This window comes from Dipodomys spectabilis, unplaced genomic scaffold (genome assembly GCF_019054845.1).
Source record: "Dipodomys spectabilis isolate Male_0828 unplaced genomic scaffold, ASM1905484v1 ptg000521l, whole genome shotgun sequence".
NCBI classification, from domain to species: domain Eukaryota; kingdom Metazoa; phylum Chordata; class Mammalia; order Rodentia; family Heteromyidae; genus Dipodomys; species Dipodomys spectabilis.
Genome location: NW_024871198.1, coordinates 211,071 through 234,165, shown reverse-complemented (window position 1 = coordinate 234,165; position 23,095 = coordinate 211,071). Strand labels below are relative to the sequence as shown.

At 47.3% G+C, this 23,095-nt stretch overlaps 1 protein-coding gene across 6 annotated transcripts in view; it reads right to left on the bottom strand.

Annotated features, from left to right (window-relative positions):
* Positions 1–23,095, bottom strand: part of Erc1 (ELKS/RAB6-interacting/CAST family member 1) — a 135,314-nt gene that overhangs the window by 54,684 nt on the left and 57,535 nt on the right. For all 6 annotated transcript variants that reach the window (XM_042670134.1, XM_042670136.1, XM_042670137.1 and 3 more), the window contains 5 exons: positions 19,483–19,620; positions 17,676–17,816; positions 16,524–16,664; positions 14,884–15,077; positions 3,845–3,980 (listed from right to left, as the gene is read on the bottom strand). In XM_042670134.1, coding sequence (XP_042526068.1) covers positions 3,845–3,980; positions 14,884–15,077; positions 16,524–16,664; positions 17,676–17,816; positions 19,483–19,620 — 750 coding nt within the window. The remainder of the gene's footprint in view (positions 1–3,844; positions 3,981–14,883; positions 15,078–16,523; positions 16,665–17,675; positions 17,817–19,482; positions 19,621–23,095) is intronic.

Genomic DNA, 23,095 nt, shown 5'->3' with positions numbered 1-23,095 from the left:
AAACCACAGGATGAGTATGACTGTTCTGGCTATACCTGGGCAGGATTCTCTGAGGCTCACCTGGGTTAGGTCAAGTTCAAAATGGAGACAAGTACAAATCTGTCAGAAACAAAATCCTATCAGTCCTTAAGATCTTATAAGACAGTAGAGAAGACTAAATGAAGAAGAGTAGCAATCCAATGGAGACTGGACTCAGCACACTGATGTAAACACTTCCGTTTAAAATCCTTACAGCACAAGACGAGGAAGAATCAAGTGCTGCCTCTGGTTAAAATACAAAACTGGAGAACAAGGAGTGGCATTTGTCACTGCAGATCAATGAAATCAGACCTTTACCTGTCACTGCACTCAGCAACAACCCAAACGGGATTAAAGACTTAAAGCTAAGAAACCACTAGAAGGAAATAAAGAGGAAAAGCTTCATGACATGGGCTGAATGAAGACTTCTGAGGATAAAACTTCATGAGCACAGGCAACAGAAGCAAAATAGACAAATGATTACACCAAACCCAAAAGCTTCTGTTCTGCAAAATGAACAATCAAGAGGGAGAAAGAGGACGTGAAGAATGTAAGAAGATATCTGTCAACTTATGTGACCAAAAAATACATAAGGAACTCAACTGTACAGAAAAAAAATAAAACCAACAATTTTAAAGGGTGCCGAAGGTCGGCGCAGATATGTCTCAGGACAAAGGCCCAAGTGGCCGACTGGACTTACAAACGTCCAACCCCGGGAATCAGCAGGGCAGTGCCGCTGGAGCTCCAGTCCCACTCGTCCTGGCCAGCCTCCCAGGAGCACGGCAGGAGCGGCCATGTCTCTGGTGACTGGCTTTGGAAGCCGAGGTCACCCGGCTGCCTTCCTCTACATTCACCCGGCCCAACCCAAGCCTCGTGCAAGAGGACGGCATGCGAGGGGATTCACCCGCAGCTGAGCCCCACCTTCTGAAAGAACGGGGCTTGGGAGGTGAACTGGACCCTCACCACACACACACACGCACACACACACGCACGCAGCCCATGTGAGACTGGATCAAAGTGGAAGGCAAACATACAGACAAGGCTAAAAGGCAGGGAACAAGGAGGCCAGGCTGGAAACGGATGAGCCATCCGCTGTCAGGAATTACTCAGAACAAAACCTGCCCACGGCTGAGATCTAACAACAGGCGCTTTCTGGAGATAATGATGAAAAATCGCAGTAATTTTCAGTTCATGAGTAGTTGGGTGCTAGGAGAATACACCATGATATGCCAGCTATAACTTAATGAATGAGTCACACACAGAGGCTCGTTAAGTTTAGCTGCTGATATCTGAGTGGATTCTCACATCTCAGTGTTTGGGGAAACAATCTAAGAGACTGGCCAGGGGCCCGTGGCTCAGGCCTGTCATCCTAGCTACTCAGGAGGCTGAGATCTGAGGATTAAGGTTCTAAGCCAGCCTGGGCAAGAAAAGTCTTGAGACTCTTATCTCCAATAAACCACTAGATAACTGGAAGTGATGCTGTGGCTCAAGCAGTAGAGCGCTTGCCTTGAGCCAAAGAGCTGAGGCCCACTCAGTACTCAGGCCCAGAGTTCAAGCCCCATGACCAACAAAAAAAAAAGAAATTAAGAGACTGAAAGTCTTGTTGGCCCCCAAAGTAAAGATACTTACTATATATAGAAGGAAAAGTCAGAAAAACTTAGCTTCAAACAGTCTTACCTTAAAATTACATATTGTATATTTTCAAAAATATTTTTTTTGCAGCTTTGAGTTTATGAGCCTCCTGCCTCAGCTTCTCAACTGTTGGGATTACAAGCATGTACTAACATGCACAGCCCTAAAATTGCTAGAGATGGATTTTAAATGTTCTTACCACGAAAACTTAAGATGTAAGGTGATGGATATGCTAATCAGCCTGGCTTATTATACAACATATACAAATATTAAGCATCACACTTAATATGAGCATCATCCATAAATACGTAATGATTTTTCAGTTAAAAAATCAACTTATAAAGACAGGAATTACGGTGACCATATGGAGTTAATGGTATTCATTATTTCCAAGAAAGTCAGTAGCAGCCTAATAAGACCAAGTGGGAAATGCTCAGTCCCCTCCCCTGCCCTAAGGAGGTTTCATTGTGTCTACCCAAGGCGGCTTGTGTGCGTGTGCCGCGGGCCACACACACCTGCCGAGAGCGTGAGCTCTCCCCGAGTGACTGGTTCACACCATCTGTGGAGTTCTACTTTGCGTTAATTATCCTAACACATCCTGCTTTTCCTAGGCTGATTTTTGCCAACCATGCTTACTAAATGGGGTCAGAGCACACAGCTCAAGGATCGCTGAGCCCAGAGACTGCCTCCTGGGGTCTGGAAGACCTGGTGGAGGGGAGGAAGTGGGAAGCTACCATCAGATCCTCCTCTCCTTAACAGGGCCCCCGACGAGGGAATAAGCCAAGAGAGCGTCCACTACGCCTCCACTCGCGAAGTCAGAAAGGACGCTGGATCCTTCAGCACCGCCGTGACACAGCCCACCAGTAGGCCTTCTGAACCTGCTTCCTGACGCCTGCCCTGTCGGCGGCAAACCACAGCTCCTCCCCGAGGCTGCCACTCCCGCCGCAGCCGCTCTCCCCACCCCACCCCAAAGTTCAACAAGGCAAAGGCCGAGAGGAACGCAGGAGAAACTCACTGAGACCAGCTGTTCTCTTCAAATCTGTCTCTGAATGAAAGACTGATGACAACAGATTAACAGAAGAGGAGGAACCAACTCGGATTTCTACGAGATGGGTCACAGGGACCCAGCCTTGCACTGACACCGCCACTCTCTCCCAATGCCTCATGCCTACACACAGCTCCCACACGATAACTCCACGCCCCCCAGGAGGGTGGTGTCGCCACACAGCTGGGCCTTGCATACTGTACCACACCTGGTCCCCAGCTGCAAGGACAGACCAGCTGCTAGCTGACAGAGTTCCCTCAAAACTAAACTTTCTTTACCAAGAGGCCGCCGGTCCTGAGGTCCCCATTCAAACCGCGGCTGAGCCTCTTAGAGAAAGCATATGTGTTCAGTTAAGTCATCCATCCAACATCTCTCAGCTGATTTCCCCACGTACAAAACACACACTGGACATGACACAGGCTGGGAAAGGTGATGACAGGGCTGGGTAAGGGCTTGGGGGTGGGGGACCCTGGATGGCGGCTGCTACGAATGCTGGGCTGGTTCATGCACTTTGGTGATGTGAAATAAATATAGTGTGCATGATCGTGGGAAATTTTCTGCACTGCATTAGGGGAAGGAAGAGCGAAAAGGGAGAAGAGGAAGGAAGACACGAACCATGTTTTTGCAATGCACTGTAGTGAGTGGAACCAGCACGTGGTTACAGGGACCCCGAGGTGCTAACCTGGGGACCCCCTCACAGAACCGAGTGAGCTTACCAATCACGTGCGACCAGCCTCCTCCTACACCCACATGTCCTCCCAGCGGCACAAGGACACTGGCCCTTCTAGCTAAAGCCTGTCCCTTGCTGCACGCTAGGCTGAGAGGAAAGCAGTAATCAGGGTTAGAAGGAGGGTTAGAAGCGGGGAGCACAGGCTGGGAAGGCGGCGTGGCTATGGGGAGCGGGCAGAGCAGGCCGCTGACCGAGCACGGGCTGGGAAGGCGGCGTGGCTAAGGGGAGCGGGGAGCGGGTAGAGCAGGCCGCTGACCGAGCACGGGCTGGGAAGGCGGCGTGGCTAAGGGGAGCGGGCAGAGTGGGGAGCGGGCAGAGCACGCCGCTGACCGAGCACGGGCTGGGATGGCGGCATGGCTGCGGCGAGCGGGGAGTGTGGCTGCGGGGAGCGGGCAGAGCGGGCCAAGCGGGCCGCTGACCTGCAGCTGCTGGGAGCTGTCGCTGAGGCTGTCCTCCCTGCGCCGGGCCTCCTCCAGCATCTGCGCACTCTTCTTCTTCTCCACCTGCTCCTTGTGCTTTAGGTTCGCCACCTTCTTATTCTGGTCCTTCACCTGCCTAGTGGTAGAAGGGCAAGAATCAGGCTTTGCGCGGGTGTGCACGGAGAGTACGCTTGTATTCGTCTCTACTACGCTGTGTCCTCAGGGAACGGCTGCCAAGTTCAGACTGGGCCGTGCCGGAGGCAGCACACAACAGATGGCATCCCGGTGTTCCCCTAAGGAGCGTCTACGCAGCACACCATATCACAGAGCTAAACGAAGGCGCGGCAGGCTCGGAGAGGACAGAGGAAGGAACCAGGCAGCACCACCGCTGCTGAGGCCAACGCCGCCACTGCATCCGTGTGCTGACACAGACACGCAGCTGATTAGCCAAGGACTTTAAACTCGACCCCGATCTTACCATTACCAACCACTGCTAACACACAGAAGATCCAGGCCCCACGGGGGTGTGGTCACAAAGACCACCCCCCCAGCCCATCACTGACTCCACAGCCCACTCCACACCTCTCTGGCACTTCCTTTGTGTTTTGCCTCTTTTCAAACTTGGTAAAATCTACCAGTAATCTACCTTTTTCCTTCCCACTTGACAGTTTTGAGACTGATGTACCAAGGAGGGTAATTTTGTTACGGCTTTGATTTTTACTGCAGTGCTGAACAAGAGGTGGCAACGGTGTCACTCCCCAGGTGACAGAAGTGTGCGCTGTTCTCCCCCTGCCTCTTTTTTGCCATTACAAACGATGCCACCAGTACAAACTGATCCAGAGGCCCACGACTGTCCTAGTGCATGCTCCAGACCTGGATGGCACATAGTAGGCATGGCTTCCTTTTCATGGGGTTTCATCCATTTCTACTGTGGTAGTGACATGTCCACTAGCAGTTGGTACAGCCATTTCATGTTCTACATTTAGTCAATAGGGTGGATATAAAATAGTATCTCAGTTTGGGTTTCTTTTTTAGGTCTGGCATCAATCCCAGGACTTTGCACAGTGGGTAAACTCTCTACCACTGAGCTATAGCAAGGCGGGGGAGGGCAGAGACAGAGACAAAGGGAGAGGAAGAGAGACAGAGACAAAGAGAGGCAGAGACAGAAAGAGAGAAAAAGAGGGACAGAGACAGAGACAAAGACAAAAGGAGAGGAAGAGACAGAGACAAAGACAGAGAGAGATAACGAGAAACAAAGACAAAGACAAAGGGAGAGACAAAGAGAGAACTAACCAAAATTAAGAAAGCAAAACAAGAACAAAATGAGTAATTCACCAGGCACCAGTGGCTCATACCTATAATCCTACCTACTCAAGAGGCTGAGATCTGAAGACCCACAGTTCAAAGCCAGCCTGAGAAGGAAAGTCTATGAGATTCTTATTGCCAGTTACCAAAAGCCAGAAGTGGAGCTGGAGCTCATGTGGTAGAGCACTAGCTTTGCATGAAAACAAGCTCAGGGACAGTACAGGGACAGTCCCTGAGGACAAGCCTCAAGACTGGCGTGCATACGCGTGTGCATACCCACACACCCACACACAGAATTCAACAAAGAAACAGAAAGCACAAAAGAAAGAAGCTGATGGGCTGGGAATGTGGCTCAGTGGTAGAGTGCTGGCCTTGAGCAAAAGAAGCTCAGGAACAGTACCCAGGCCCTGAGTTCAAGTCCCAGGAGTGGGGGAAAAAAAGAGCTCCAATGACAAATTCAACCACACAACATTTCATTTGTAAGCAGTTGGAGAAACAACAACAAAAAAGACAAAAGCACCCAAGATTTACAGTGCACTGCCAGGAAAGGAATGCATGCATTTGTGGGGGCCACAAAAAGAGGAGAAAAATAGCAGAAAGGTTACTTAAGTAAACGGTGAATGAAAACTCGCCAAATCTTGGGAATAACATACTATCCAGATTCGTGCTATCTCAAAGAAAATTACAGCAAAACAATCCTAACTGAATTGAGAGAAGACAGAGCTGCTATTTTGAAAGCAGAAAGAAAACATTATGAGTGAAACTCTAGCATCCAGTGCCATCAGAGCCACCAGTGAGGACAGCCAGACATTACTCAGCAGAACCGCCACGGCTCGAGGGAGCGCAGGGAAATGCCAGCCAAAATGCTTCACGGGCAAAGCTGTGCATCAGAAGCAGCCACGAGAGAAAAGTGTTCCCAGAAAGGTGCTATGGCTGCTTTACACCGTTGGACTATTGTACAAGGAAGACTAAAAGGGGTTCTTCAAATTACTGGAAGACATAAGTAATGGTATGAAAACAATAAAGCATAAAGCTCACTGCTAAATGTCCAGCTACATTCATGAATACTGTAAAGATGGTATGACAATCACTTTTAATTCTCATGTGTTACAAGTCAAAGTGTTAAAATACCTATGCTACAATACTTTGCTATGAATGCACAACGCAAAAAGATGTAAGTGTGCCATCAACACCACAAACTACATGGAGAGAAAAGTAAAAGGGTAGTACTATTTGTGGACTGGGAATGTGGCTTGGTAGCAGAGTGCTTGTCTGGCATGCATGAAGCCTGGGTTCAATTCCTCAGTACCACATACACAGAAAAAGCTGGAAGTGGCACTGTGGCTCAAATGGTAGAGAGCTAGCCTTAAAGAAGCTCAGGGACAGTGTCCAGGCCCTGAGCTTCTGGTGCTCAAGGTTACTGCTCTACCACTTTGGGCCAAGCTCCTCCTTCTGGTTTTTGAGTGGTTAACTGAGATAAGAGTCGTATGGAAACTTTTCAGCCCAGGCTGGCTTTGGACCACTATCCTCAGATCTCAGCCTCCTGAGTAGCTGGGATGACAAGCACGAGGTACCAGTGCCCGGATTCAAATATCTGTTCTCTTCTAGTCACAATACTATGAAACTAGAAATATTAAGAATGCTTAGAAATTGGGCTGGGAAGGTGGCTCAGTGGTAGAACGCTTGCCTTGCATGCATGAGGCCCTGGGTTCGATTCCCCAACACCACATAAGCAAAAAGAAAAAAAAGCCAGAAGTGGTGCTGTGTGTGGCTCAAGTGGTAGAGCGCTCGCCTTGAGCTGAAGAGCTGAGGGACAGCGCCCAGGCCCAGAGTTCAGGCCCCATGACCGGACCCCAAAAAAAAAAGGCTTAGAAATTTGCAGATACACAGAAATCAAAACAATACACCCTTGAAAAATTAATTGAAAAAAATTGAAAAGTAAAACAAATACCTCAAGCAGTAGAATGCCTGCATAGCAAGTCTTAAGTACCTGAATTTAACTTGAGTAGGACAGACAGAGACAGACAGACACACAGACAGACAGACACACTCACACATACACATACCTAAGACCAATTAAAATGGAAACACAATATACCAAAACACACAGGATGCAACTAAAGTAGTTCTCAACACAGTATTTACAGAACAATTACCTACACCAAGGTAAAAAAGGAAGTTTTCGAACAACCTAACTTTAAACATAAGGAGTTGGAGGAAGAAAGGACCACGTGAAACACCAAGTTAGTAGGAAATAAAAGAACAGAAATAAAAACTGCAGCCTAGAAAGATAACTCAAAAGATTAATAAAACATGGTTTTTAAAAGGATAAAACAGGGCTGGGAAGGTGGCCCAGTGGTAGAGCGCTTGTCTTGCATGCCCGAGGCCCTGGGTTTGATTCCTCAGCACCACATAAGCAAAAAAAAAAAAAAAAAAAGCCAGAAGTGGCACTGTGGCTCAAGTGGTAGAGCGCTCGCCTTGAGCTGAAGAGCTGAGGGATAGCACCCAGGCCCAGAGTTCAGGCCCCACAACTGGACCAAAACAAAACAAAAAATTAAAAAGATAAAACAGGCAAATCTTTAAGTAGACTAATCAAGAAAAACAAAAGAGTTCAAATAAAATCAGAAATGCAAGAGAAGGGGGGAGGATGGGAAGGGATGGGAAGGGGAAACAAAGGAGGAAGCTACAATGCTTGAAGAAATGTACTCATTATCTTGCCCATGTAATTGTAACCCCTCTGTACAGTATTTTCACAATAAAAAAATTAAAATTATTTAAAAAAATGCAAGAGAAGACACTATGACCAATATGAGACAAACAATAAAAGTCACAAAGATTACTCTGGAAAAACCAAATGTTAACAAATCGGAAAAAAGAAGAAATGGGTAGATTCCTAGAAATATACAACCTTCCAACATTTCCTCTCTTCTTACTGCCTGGTAGCAGACACCTCTCATCTCTAATACCAAGTGTTTGTTCATTTGGTTTCCCCCTGACTGTTCTCAGTAACTTTTAAAGTCCAGATCTCCACAGTCAAGCCTCTGCCAAGTTTGATGCATCAGTGATTTCTATGCATCTCTTTGTTGGAATAAATTCTACTGTTTTAATCTTCTGTCATAATGGAAGAAAACATTAGTAAATAGCATTCGATTACACTGTCTTTGTTTAGTATAAGCATACTGACCTTGAGGTGAGACTGAAGAAAACAGCAAGTCCAGGGAGAGAATGTGAAAGAGAAAGTTAAAAAGAGTTAGTGAGGACAATATTTGGGAATATTGACAAAACACAGAGCACAGGGCTAAAGAAGAGAATGCAGCAGCACAGATTCTGCACAGGCACCAAAACAAAGTAACCGCACGATTTGTCTAGTGATCTCATTACACCTGCTAGATTAGACCATTGTATGTTAGTGGAAGTTTCTAAAGGAACAAAAAATTATCAGAAGGTTAGCATTTCCTAGGGCAGGAAGAAAAAAAAATCTTCAAGAAGAAGGAAAAGAAGGTGGTCTACCTTCTTATTTGAGAAGTTATAACTGGATGGGGCTGGTAGCTCACCCCTGCAATCTCAGTTACTCAGGAGACTAGCATCTGAGGGTTGTGGTTCAAAGCCAGCCTGAGCAGAAAAGTATGTGAGACTTTTAATTCCAATCAAGCACCAATAAATAAATAAATAAATAAAAATTTTAAAAAGCCAGAAGTGGAGCTGTGGCTAAAGTGGTAGGACACTAACCTTGAGCAAAGAAGCTGAGGGACAGTGCCCAGGCCCTGAATTCAAGCCCCCAGGACCATTCCCCTTGCCAAAAAAAAAAAAAAAGGATTTTTTTCACACTATTGTGTGAAAGTGGTGCGACAATTTCAGTCAGCTATATTTCCAGTAAATAACCAGCCCGTCCCCACCTGCTCCATCCAGCAGATCCAGGCCATCTATAGGAAAAACAAAACAGATACAGGCAGCTCCCGCCATCCTTTAGAATGCCAAACTCAAATTTATGTGGAAGAATTTGAAGTCCTTTTCTCAAATCTTAAAAGAAAGATGCCTGGTCACATGGGGTATTTCTTACCGCAGACCTACCCACTCTCGAATGGTGCAATCTACAGGCAGCAATGAACAAGAGCGGCTCTGGAAACATCAGCTCATCTCCTCCCCTCCTCAGGAGCCGGAGCTGTGAAGCAGCCACGCTCAGTACCCCATGCAGCCTGAAGCCCCTAGGGCTCACGACTGCCCTTCACAGACAGTTCTCCTTCGTAAGAGTTAATCAGTTTCACGGAAGTTAGCATTATCTTCCAATTGGTTAGGGGTTTTAATAGCCAATGACTCTGGAGGGCCTTTACAATCTCAATTTCTACGTTAAGAATGGAGAATAAGCTGGGCCTGGTGGCTCACCCCCGTCACCACAGCAATTTGGGAGGGGGAGAGAGAAGGATTGTGGGTGGAGGCCAGCTTAGGCAAAAAAAACACAAGACTCTATCTCGAAGAACAAGCTGAGCATGGTAGCTCCCACCTCTAAACCCGGCAGATGGATTGTGGTGCAAGTCCTGCCCCAGCAAAAAGTGTGATACTCTCTCTGAAAGGTAAGTCACATGCCATGCTTGGAGCATGACTCAAGTGGCAGAGTGCCTGCCTAGCAAGTGGAAATTACTGAGTCCAAACTCTACACCACACACACGTGCACAAAAGAATCAAAACCGCTGGGCGCTGGTGGCTGGCGCCTGTCATCCCAGCTACTCAGGAGACTGAGATCTGAGGATCACGGTTCAAAGCCAGCCTGGGCAGGAAAGTCCATAAGTCTCTTATCTCCAATGAACCACCAAAAAAACGGGAAGTGGTGCTGTGGCTTAAATGTAGAGCACTCGCTTTGAGCTGAAGAGCTGGGGACAGCGCCCAGGCCCAGAGTTCAGGCCCCACAACCAACCAAAAAAAAAAAAAAAGAAAGAAACAAGAAGCCTCATGTTGCCAGGCTGGGGTCCAAGTGCACAATGCGGCAGGAAGCAAGCACTGACTTGTTAACAATCAGTGTGAAAAATGGCTAGAGGCGTGACTCAGAGGACCACGAATTCAAATTCTAGTACCTCAAAAGAAATGTAATGATTAAGAAATGAACAAGTCAAATTCAGCGTATCGTTAAAAACCAAAGCTTCAAAAAAGCATTTGTGAGAATAAAAGGCTATCCCTTCTTCTCTTCCTGTTCTGGCAGCAGGACATGAAGAACAAAGCTAGGTGTGGTGGTACACACCTGTAGTCTCAGCATGTGAGACACTGAGTTTGAAGTCAGCCCAGGAGACCTGGGGAGGCCACGTGGCAGGTTAGAAGCAAATCCAGAGCACGGATGTCAGTCTCCAGACCTGCCACCATGTCCCCTGTCAGCCTTCGAGTGCTCAGAGGCAGAGAGGCCACTCTAGACAAGGCTGCTCCTCATAACTGCGCTCCTCTTGTTAGCTACGACACAGAGACAATGGTAACACATGAACTGACATTAACAGCACAGGGCGGGGTAAATCCACAGGAAAAATCTTCCTGACTCCTGCCACCAGTGAGGGAGCACCTTTAAACATACATGTCCCAGTCTCACAGCTTGTGCGGTGTAGTTCTTAGGGAGCACATTTAGGAGAAAAAAACTCTGCACACAGATTCACTTGACTTCAGTCTAACGTCCACACCGCTAAGCAAGAGGATCAGGGAAACCACGGACAAGGATTTCAGCACAGGAACTTGGGGGACCGGCTGTGTGCTGTGAAATGAAATCAGCGAAACTGATGGGGAGGAAGTGGCAGAGAGCAAGCGGGGTCCCCAGCAAGCGAGCGGCAGGCAGAGGCAGGCAGATCAAGTAAAGAATCAGTCACCCACCCCTGTAATACTTAGTGCAGTTTCCTTTCCCTTGATTTGTTCCTTGCTTAGGACAGCCTGCTGTCTCCCTGAAGCAGAACACACACAGGTGCTCCTCTTCACCAGCAGCGCCCGGTCACCGCTCTGCCAGCCAACTACATCAACAGCGTATTCTCTGGGGCTGGGAAGGTGGCTCAGTGGTACAGTGCTCGCCTTGCATGCATGAGGCCGTGGGTTCTATTCCTCAGCACCTCAGAAGCAGAAGCCGGAAGTGGTGCTGTGGCTCAAGTGGTAGAGCACTAGCCTTGAGCTGAAGAGCTGAGGGACAGCGCCCAGGCCCAGAGTTCAAGCCCCATGACCGACGAAAAAAAAAAAAAAAAAAAGACTGACTCCACTTCACAGGTCAAAATGGTTAACCAGAGCTTAAAAGTACAAAAATCCTTCTCTAAGGAACCATTTCCACACAAATGATACAGCAATTTATGCCAATGCTGCGGGTAATCCATTTCCATATGGAAGACAAATCTCTAGAACCTGAAGCTTCTCAGCAATTTGCTAAGGAAAACATTACAGAAAGTTGTTTTAAAAGGGGGGATGGCGAAGAACAACGGAAGGGACAAACGTGAACATGTGTGGACACATAACCAATCAAATAACGTAAGTCCCTTCATTTAGTTTCACACATACTTAAGATAGAATATATGATTAGATAATGTTGATTTAGAAATAATGCTTTCTTCCACTTCTACAATTCAGCAAAACTTTGTTTAGTTACAGACAGAGTCTCCTCCTACAGCTGAAGCTGGCCTTAAACTCATAATCCTCCTGCGTCAGCCTGGTATTACAGGCATGAACCACACCTGGCCCAACAAAACAATACTCACACCCTTTAGAGGCATCAGTTCACCAAAGACAGAAGATGCACCATTGCTTTCTGTATCACTAGGGAAAAAAAAATCATGCCATGCTTTTTCATATAAACATGCTCCCAAATGGCGCTGTGGCTCAAGCAGTAGAGCACTGGCCTTGAGCTGAAGAGCTGAGGGACAGCGTTCAGGCCCAGAGTTCAAGCCCCATGACTGACCAAAAATAAATAAATAAACATGCTCCCGTTTCAGAGATGTTAAAATGTAAACACAAAGTCAGAATGGGTATTTAACTGTGACTAAATGAGGAAAGAGAAAATTATCTTTACTTTATTTAATCTATGGACTAGAAGCAACCCCACTGAATTAAATTATGTAAGAATATTTAATGCATGTGAACTGACACACTTTCAGAGAAAAACACAACCAGGTGTTAACATGTTGTAAGCGTGTGTATGTATATTCATGCCAACACACTATACACATGTGTGCATTCACATGTTAACACCTTGTGAACATATATGAATATATTCTCAATATTAACACATGTGTGTGTATCTTCATTGTGAGCATCTAAAAGACAAATATAAAGTTGGTATTTTCAATGTAACTACCGAGGAATTAGGGACTACAGTAGCTCCCATCTTTTAAGTTCTAAAGGTTCTGTACCTCACAGAACACGGGTGACTTGATAGACAATAAAAGGACCACCAAACTGGGCGCCAGTGCCTCACGCCTGTAATACTACTCAGGAGGCTGAGATGTGAGGATCATGGTTCCAAGCTAGCCTGGGCAGAAGAGTTCCTAAGAGACTCTTTATCTCCAATGAACCACTCAAAAACTGGAAGTGGTGCTGTGGCTCAAAGTGGTAGAGCGCTAGCCTTGAGCAAGAGAGCTCAGGGACAGTGCCCAGGTCCTGAGTTCAAGCCCCAAACTGACAAAAAAAAGAAAAAAGGTACCACCTAGATTTCCTATGTGCTGCGTCAACTGGCTGTTCTTTAACATTGATCAAGCACAATCCCAAGCAAGCCGGAGCATAGCAAGAGCAGCGGCAGCAATGTACTCCAGCGTAGAACTGTAGCCTTACGTATTGCTCACTTTCCCAGGAAGCCCCACACAAACCCCCCTGACAGTGCGGGGACAGAAACCTGGCGTGGATGGTACAACTGGCAGGAGACTGGCTTTCTGAGAAACACCATGGCAAGGGGCAGAAGGGACACACACACACACATACACACACACACACACACACACACACACGACACACACACACAACACACATAAAATGAAAACAATGGAAAAGGACCACAGTAAGACAAATCCAAAGCAAGTAAGGAACTCATCATGGTGGGTCACAGGGAGACAAGACACCCACACACAGTCAACAGTGACAGGGCAACCCGCACCTTGGTCTACAACGGGGAGGAAGGAGCATGGGAGTTGGCTGCCCGCCACAGGGTCAGGGTTCGCTAACTGCCTCCCAGACCAAGGCCCGAGAATCCAACTTCGTTTCCAAGCCTGCCGTAACACTGTGCACTGCCTCTTTTGCTTGTAACACTGGGTCAAGAGAGGCAAAAGGGTAAATCCCATCCACGAGGGGGCCTTCCACAACAGCAGCTAAGCCCGCAGAGAGCAGCACGGAGTGATCCTGTGAGAGAAGGAGACCTACAGGGCCCATGCTCACGAGCGCCGGGCTGCTTCAGGAGGCGCTGGCCCCACCCCGGCCTCCTCTTCCCTGGAAGCCACGGTCTCCTCACCAGAGGTGCACCTAGGTGACCCAGTAACCCATTACAAAGCTTACAGCAAAAGCTTCAGTTAGGGAAATGGGATTTTTGTTGCTGGTGTCGTTTTGGGGGTGTCAGAGCCCAAAAAGCTGAGCTGTGAGACCCAAAAGGACTGGGAGCGTGGAAGGCCTTCTCCCAACACGCCCTCGGAACGTGGAGAGTTTCCTGGAAAGGCCAATCAGCCCTGGCTTCACAGGAGTTCAGATCTATCCTGGGTGTGGGCTAATTCTACCCTAAACTTGGTGGGATCCTGGCGGGTAGACTAAGGTTGATGCAAATTGTAAGCTGTTTACTGTTTAGTTCCAGTTCCAAGATGGAAAAGTCACCTACCACTTGTATATACAATATTGTCACATGTTGATGCTTATACCTTACTATCTGCACATACCTCCCTAGTGGAACCTTGGGATCTGAAGCTGGCCAAACTTGCTACTACTACTACTACAATTTGGCAATTATATAACTCATAATTAGAGCCCACTTCTAGAGATCACTTCTGAGTCTTCTGTCACTAAAATGTCCCTCTTCCTTTTCATTTTGTTTGTTTGTTTTGGCCGGTCATGGGGCCTGAACTCTGGGCCTGGGCACTGTTCCTCAGCTCTTTAGCTCAAGGCTAGTGCTCTAGCACTCCAGTCATAGCGCCATTTCTGGCTTTTTCTGCTTATGTGGTGCTGAGGAATTGAACCCAGGGCCTCATGCATGCAAGGCAAGCACTCTACCACTGAGCCACCTTCCCAGCCCTTCCTTTTCATTTTGATCAAACAACTGATGTTGTTTGTCTAAAAAGAGACAGCCTAAAAAGTATCTGCTGACCAAAAAAAGTCTAAATCAATAAAAATAACTTGCTGAGGCTCTTTTGTCCATTCTATAGGGAAATTCAATAATAAAATGCAACTATTTGTACCCTCTCCATCAGTCAGGAGAAAACTTTAATTTCCTATGTGATGTATACTTTCTCTTGTCAAAGATGTTGAAATTCAGTTTATTGCTTTATTCTGTTTTCTTGGAAGTATTTTTCTTCTTTGAAGTAGTTGTACAAAGGCGTTCCATTCAGCAAAGGAATTTATGAATACAGCGTGTCTTAATGTCATTTTCTATCATCTTTTAGAGACTACCGTAAAGAGTTTACATTGACTTAGTTGATAAAAAGTGAAACCTGAGCTCAGAGGCAGGTGAGGCTGAAACACTCCTGGATGCACCAACAACGCACTGCGCTGAGCCACACTTTGGTTTCTCAAGCCCACTCACTCCCTTTCCTTACCTTTCCAACTCGGCTATCTTCTTATCTTTGTCGTTCTTTTCGTTCTCCACCTCCTTCAAGATTTCCAAGAGGCGGTCTACTTCTGCCTGGGCCTTGCTAGATTCATCTTTGTACCTGGTGATCTCTCCTTCCAGCTGCTGAATTCTGTCGTTCATCTCAGGACTGGCTCTGGCTTCCAGTGTTGCTTCATGTGCCTACCAAAAATAAAAGGAAAAAAAGAAAGAGATAGAAAAAAGAAAGATGTGTTCAAACCCTGTCGCATACACACATAATAGCACTGTGCAAACTGTGGCCCAAGGAACTATTAACACTCCCATTTCAATAGAATACTACCAAATCAAGTTATAAGAGTGTACTGTGTTTAAAAAAAATCACATGGTTAAATATTTACTATATGCCCAAAGAATCATTATAAGCCAGCTAGAGTTTTACAGTTTGGTGTGATATACTAACAGTCTAGCACCTGCTAGAGTACCACATAGTACCAAAAAGGTGTACTGTTGACATTACCACAGCTGCTCTTGCTGCACCTGATTCCCACTGAATTCCCACTGGGCCCTCACCTCTAATTCCCTCTCCTATCTGCCGCATCTGTGAACATAGTGCAAAGGTGATACCCTAGAAAACGGAGACAGGTTAGGTTAATAACATGGCTACCTTCCCCTCCTGCGGTAATGCCTTAAAGCAAGGAATCCAAACTTTACAAGACCATCTCACTTAAAAGTAAGAAAAGGCTACATGCGGGTGGCTCATGCCCATAATCCCAGCTACTCAGGAGGCTGAGGTCTGAGGATCATGGTTTGAAGACAGCCCCAGCATGAGACTCTCATCTCCAATGAACCACTCAAAAACCAGAAGTGGTGCTGTGACTCTAGTATAGGGCTAGGGCTAGCCTTGAGCACAAAGAAGCTCAGGCCCTGAGTTCAAGCTCCATGACAGACAAAAAAAAACAATTCTGTTATATTCAGGACTCTGTTGTAAAAAGGCATCTAATAACATCAATACATTTCCAATCGTTTAAAACTAATTTTCAAGTCCTTCATTTTCTTCTAATATCTCGAAAGCCCTACATGTGCTACGTATTCAGTGGGGAAACCAGCCTAAGATGCCGAATAGCAGTGAAGCAGACCAAATCCCCCAAAATGTCCTGAAAAAAACATTAAAGGGGCAAAGATGTATTCTTCAGCAATGTTTAGAAAGCTCTGGTTCAAAGGACCCTGAATACATGAGAAGCATTTATATAAACGGAGCTTAATGCTTTTTGGGGATGATCCCTTGTTATCAGAGACGGTGTGAGCTGGACACGCAAAGTCCCCCTCTGGAAACTCTGGAAACTACAAGATGCCTTGTGAAAATGAGGGAAGCACGGAGCGAAGAACTAGGCTGGAGCCATGGCACCCTGTCCATCGTCCCCCAGGCTGTGGAACAAGGGGTATTCTGGTATCCCCTTCCAGGAAGTATAACCTGCTGGAAAAATGGAGAACTTCACACTGCTGTCTCTCTCACACTTCACCCATAAGCAAACTGGAGACTTTATCTTCTTCTAAACTGTCATGAATAAAACAGCGGGGTGAATGCTACTCCCTGGTCAAGTTCTGCCACGTGAGTGTGATGTGAGCCCAGACAGGTGCTGCGCCCACCTTCCGCAGCTGGGCCTCCACTTTCAGGCACTCCTCCTTCTTCTGCTGCAGGGCGATCTCCAGTGTCTTCAGCCGCGAGTCCTTTTTCAGCCCGGAGGAAGCCAGGGAGGATGCGTGCTCTTTCAGATCCAAGAGCGAAGCCTGGAAGAGCAAGACATGGCGAGAATAAGCACCACAGGGAGGGAAATGCAGTGGTCAGAGTTCTTGCTGCTCATCATTTCAGAAACACAGGAGAACTGGTAAACCAGCTTTCCCTTCAGTACTCATTAGTGAGGAGGACACCAAGTGCAGCACCCATTCTCACAGAACAGGAACAGATGAAGCTCTGTGCATGTTTGCAGCCGAGCTCAGAAGTGACATGAACCTCAACAGACAACTCTCTTTTTACAGGAAAGTCTACTGGTAACTCAGGTCCATACGTCCCCTTATGCATCCGGGAATCCCGCGGAAGACCGTGAAGCACTTGCTTTGCCTGCTCGTTGCAGGGCCTCGGCCTTCTTACTATTTAGGTCACATTAACAGCATTCTTCAAATGCAAGATTAAAATATACTTTTATCTAACTTAATAGCTCTTTAAGTAGTTTCTCTTTTTTTTTTGTCGATTGTAGAGCTTGAACTCTGGGCCTGCGCGTTGTCCCTCAGCTCTTCGGCTCAAGGCAAGCGCGCTACCACTTGAGCCACAGCGCCACTTCCAGTTTTCTGAGTGTTTTTTTTTTTTTTTTTATTGGAGATCAGACTCTCACGGAGTTTCCTGTCCAGGCTGGCTTTGAACCGTGATCCTCAGATCTCAGCCTCCTGAGTAGCTAGGATTACAGGCATGAGCCACCAGCACCTGGCTGCCAGGCTCCTTTTGTGTGTCACTTTTCTTACCAGTGACACCATTATTTCCCCAACTAGCCCTTACTTAAAGATTTACAGAACTGTCACTAACAAGTAAGAAACTTCACTGGAAACAGTGAAAGACTTAGGATACGAGCGAACCAATCTGCGCTTTGTGTCTTATTTTTGTGACTTCGCTAGGAGACCGTCACAAAAGCCTGCCAGGGGAGTGCTCAGGGGACCGGCTCCCAGGACACGTGTGTGGGTGTGCTGTGCGCACAGCCAGGCCAGGACCAGGCAAACCCAGCAAGGCCTCTGGCTGGGGATCATAACCTCTTTCTCGGAGAGGTCGCCTTGCAGTACGCTGACTTTCTCTTTCAACTCTTTAAGGTCTTTTTTGTAGTTATCAATTTCCTCTTGCTTCTCTCGCTCATCTCGGTCCCGCTGCTCCTTTAAGCGCTCAATTGTCCGCTCCTGAGAAGAGAGAGAGCACAGGAAAGGTTTGTTTGCACTTCAAAGACTGATTCAGATGACCAAATGTGATACCCACATCCTCTTCTCCAAAGACAGTAAGGTTTTCCAGATTTTACCTTTTCTGCAGTAATGGGGTTTAAACTCAGGGCCTTGAGCTTGCTAGGCAGGTACACTGAGCCACACCCCCAGCCTTTTTTTTTTCTCCTGCTTTGGGTATGTTTGAGATAAGAGTCTCAATTCCTTTGCAGGAACGTGCTTGGGCCACTGTCTTTCACTTCCCCCACAGCGGGGGAAGGTAAGTGCAAAGCACTGGGCCAGACAGTAAGTGGGAAGGGTCACACAAAGTTTTTTGCCCAGGTTGGCATCAAATCAAAATCCTCCCAATCTCAGCCTCCTAAGTAGCTGGGGTTGCAGACATGAGCAACCAACACCTGGCTCAAAAATGTACTTTTTCAAGAACTCATCCTTCCCATCTTTCTACATCAAAGATCTGACCTGGTTTTTCTAGGTTACTTTTACAAATCACAAATATCATTAAAAGCACCACAATGTTTTCTTGGAATACTCTTAATTTAAATTCAACTTCCAAATGACTAAAAACTTACACATACACCCTTAAGACAGTAAGTAACAAATACTTCTTCTTTATACATTGTCTTCAAAGCAATGGAAAACAACTTAAAATTCACGTATTTGCCTCCCCACCCCTCCCCCCCCAAAAAAACCTGAGAAGGATATTGACTTTAGAGTATAAAGGAGAATAGAGAAGGAAAAAAAATGAAACTACTGCCAGGAAGTTTGAAAGTCAAAGCAACTTTGGCGTACTTCTGGGTAATATTTCTAAATATACCTAGGAAGCAAGCTTTGAGTCCAGCCGTTCGCCTAAAGCCTAAAGGAAGTAACTCTCATTCCTCTTTTTTTAAAAATCCTATTAAAATGTCCCACAGAAATGCATAGAGTTAACTTTAAGGCATTAACACTGGTTAAATTAGGCCACTGCTTAAGTCAACCAACCAAGGCTGAAAAGAAGGTTTGCTCACGAAGGCAAAATAAATTAATGAGGCCAGGGGTAAGAAAATCAGCCATGCCGGGCGCTGGTGGCTCACGCCTGTAATCCTAGCTACTCAGGAGGCTGAGATCTGAGGATCGCAGTTCAAAGCCAGCCCGGGCAGGAAAGACCGTGAGACTCCTATCTCCAATAAACCACCAGAAAACCGGAAGTGGCGCTGTAGCTCAAGTGGTAGAGCGCTCGCCTTGAGCTGAAGAGCTGAGGGACAGTGCCCAGGCCCAGAGTTCAAGCCCCACGACTGACAAAAAAAAAAAAGAAAATCAGCCAGTGCATTATAATCATTAATGTATGATGTATAATGAATGTGTTAGGCGCGGAAGAGGAAGAGCACAGAGTAGGACACACCACGTGCGGCCTCCTGTGGACCAGTGTCTGGTGTGCCCACAGCCCCACAGGCTCTCTGACAATGGAAAGAAGGAATCCAGGCCCGGGCGGGATTCTACACCTGGGAGAGGAACTGCCTGCTTGGCGGTAGGGGCTTTTACAGGCAGCAACCACGAAGCTTTCGCTCCCTTTACGCTGTCTATTGCAACAGCCAAGAGCTCCTGCCCAAGGAGGAGTCTCAGGAGAGCGTGGGAAAGGCCCCGGGGCGCCCACCTTCTCCGCGAGGGCCTCCTCCAGCGTGGTCAGGGCAGTGTCCGTGTTGGTGGTGTCGGCCTGCAAGGACTTCACGCGCTCCTTCAAGCTGCTCATTTGCTTCTCCTTGTCTCTAAGCTGCTCCTGAAGATTTTCAATCTGCATGCATGAGAAAATGGAAGTAGGCACAAAAGGATAAAGTCAGGGCAGGTCAGGGGTTTCTGAGGAGATAATGGAAACTAAGAGTTGCAGGATCACATGCAAAACCTTAAGGCCAGAATTTGGTGTTGGAACAGAAAAAAGAGGCATGCGCGTGTGAGCACATGCAGGTGCACACGCACGTACACACACACACTATGAATGTACACCCAAAAACACAGCTTCCTAACAGCAGGGAAGGCAGCTGGGGGAAAAGACCCAGCACACAGGTGGCAGTGGGGGAAGGACAGGGGCACGGGACTGCCTCTAAGTGCTCCTGTAGATGCTAAGAAAGTTATTGACAGCGAACTGAAGGAAAACACAGGTTCGAGCCGGTAGACAGTGAGAAAACCCAGCAGGATAAAGGTGGCTCTAAGGGGTGACCTCAGGTCTGCATTCTTCCTAGACAGGGACTCAGCCACCTGAGCCACACCCCCAACTCTCTGCTCTGCATTTGTGAAATACAGTCTCACTTTTCCCCGGGCCACACTGGACCTTGATCCTCCAATGTACACGTCTTGCCATTGCTGGAGTGGCAGGAATGCATCATTATGCCCAGCCTTTTCTGTCGAGATGGTATCCCACAAACCTTTCTGACTAGTTTAGCCTGGAACCACAACCCTCCTGACTTTAGCCTCCCACACACTGCTGGATGGCAGGTGCTGAGCCCCTGGTGGACAGCCCGGAAAAATTTTGTAATTAAATGCTGGTGTTGGGTTAGATTTTTACATCATCCTTTATGTGGGGTATGTCTATTAAAAACCATCCTGGGGCTGGGAAGGTGGCTCAGGGGTAGAGCACTTGCCTAGCATACATGAAGCCCTGGGTTCCATTCCTCAGGACTACATGCACAGAAAATGCCAGACGTGGCATTGTGGCTAGAGCACTAGCCTTGAGCAAAAGAAGCTCAGGGACAGTGCTTAGGCCATGAGTTCAAGCCCCAGGAATGACAAAAATTAATGATTTGTATAACCTGAAAAATTGCTTCACAGGAAGGGGAAAAAAAAACTGCTAGAAGGAAAAGCTGAGGAAGCTGGCTGTGGCAGAAAGAGAAGGTAAAGAACAAGACCCATGTATGATGCTAGCAGCTGTTTTCTGAGTAGGACACACATTCCGGTGTGGCAGCAAGGAGGAAGAACACAGGAAATCCTTTCATCAGGGCTTGGTGTAAGAGCTCCTCTACTCAACTTGACAGCCTTCCCACAGAGGGACTGTCGGCTGGGCGCGGTTCACAAGCAGAAGGAAGGCAATACGGCCAGCACTTCCACACTGGATCAAGCCCCGCTTTCTAAATCCTTTGTCCCTTTCTGGATACCCATCTGTGCCTTTATTACTGTGTCCCGTTCCTGCTGCTGGGTCCCCTGAGAAACAACTGAGTACAAGCTTTATCTGTACTGCCTGGTCAGTTTAAATTGAGTGCACCGTGTGAGAGCACTGCCTGCTGGAACTCACACGCGTGTGGCGCACGTGCTACATGGGGTACTGCCTGCTGGAAGTCACACGCGTGTGGCGCATGTGGCTACACGGGGTACTGCCTGCTGGAAGTCACACGCGTGTGGCGCACGTGGCTACACGGGGTACTGCCTGCTGGAACTCACACACATGTGGCGCACATGCTACACGGGGTACTGCCAACACACAGAGAAAGTGCCTGGGTGAGCGAAGTCACTGAGTTAAAAGACCAAAGAGCTTTATGTTGTAGTAAGGTTAACGTTGCTTTCTGGTTGTGAAAGTATTAGGAAATCCTTGTTGGGACTAAGCCTCCGCCCTTGAAAACGCAGCATATCTCCAAAGGCTATATTCTCCCAGGTCCAGTCGTACAGTTTCCAAGAAAATGATGGCAAATAGTTTCTACATTCCCCTAGCTGAAGAACACCAATCCATCCCAAGCCTGCAAAAAACAGTACAATGCACCATATTATTAGGATAAAGGTCAAAAACCACACGATCATCTCAATAGATGCAGAAAGAAGTGTTTTTGTTGTTTTTAAATGCAATACCTGAGGCCAGGAGCTGGGGGCTCATGCCTATAATTCTAACTACTGAGGAGGGTGAGAGCTGTGGTTTGAGTGTTAAAGCCAGCCTGGGTAAGAAAGTCCGTGAGACTCTTACCTCCAATGAACCACCAAAAAGCCAGAAGGCGATCTGTAGCTCAAGTGGTAGAGCCATTTACAATAACATCTAAAAGGATAAAATATTTAGGAATAACTTTATCCAAAAAGTGCAAGACTTGTAAACTTAAAACTACAAAATAATAATCTGTAAAAGAGAAATCAAAGGCTGCTGTCCATGAACTGAAAGGCACCCAAGTCCCGCAGCTCTCCAGTCGGCAGACTTGAGAAGACAGCGCTCCTGTGTGAGGTTTCCTGGGCTTCTCAGGGAAAATGAATCTTCTCGGTCATTCTCAGCATCCATCTCCCTGGCCGTGGGCCCATCCTCCTGCGCCCCACACTCCGCTCTGCGCTCTTTTCCTATGAATTATTCTCGCCTGGTGATTTCTAAACTTGTGCAAAGCAATTTCAGACTGCTCAGAATTCTTTCTGAGTTGAAATAGCTTCCTCTGGGAGCAGTGGAGGACAGCTAAGCACTTCAAAGAATAGGAAAACTCCGAGCAGAACAAACATTCCTCTTCCATTCTGATTAACAAGGCTATTCTGCCACAAGTCCACGGAGAGGGAGTGAGAACTTCCATCACTATTCACTCAACGCCTTGACCTCACTGAGGCAGGTATCTCTGAACATGGACATGCGATCTCCAGGCGGCTGGCTTCTCTGTGGAATGCCGGGTCTGCCCGCCTCTCAAAGAGCAAAGCACCTTCTTTCTCCCTGTCCCCCCCACCCCCCCGCTCACCCCCCTGCCTCCCCTCCTCATGAGTCAGGTCAGGGAACCCACGGAATATCAGGCCACTGCTCTGACTCCGGCGGTCTCTCTGCTAGCATCCAGGGCTGTGGGGGCCGCTCTGCACAGGGTGGCGTGGCCACTCTGGGTGCCCTGTGAGGCCTGTGACAATTGCTGAGACACAAAGTAGATGGTGTAGGCAGGGGCAACAGCCATTAGATAAGGGACCATCCACCTGTCACACCCAGGTGACACTGCCTACTTCTACTTCCGAGGCAAGCCGCCCTCAGGCATCCTTGCTGAATTCCAGATAGACAAGTGAGCAAGCGGAGGAAAACACAAAACACTTCTGCCACTAAGTGCCAGGTGATTATTAGGGAGTAATAGGTTTTTCTCCACTGATCATAAAACAATGCTTCTCTATGAATGTCTAGTCTGAACTTAATTCGAGGTGAGAATTGAGGAGGGAGGGGGGCTGTATGGTGTCTTGGGGCTCTAGAAAAGGGAGGGATCTATCACAATTGGAAGGTTTTACAGCAAGGTGATATGAGAATCTCCCTGCCCCTAAGGAACAAACTTCAGCCATAATAACAAGCC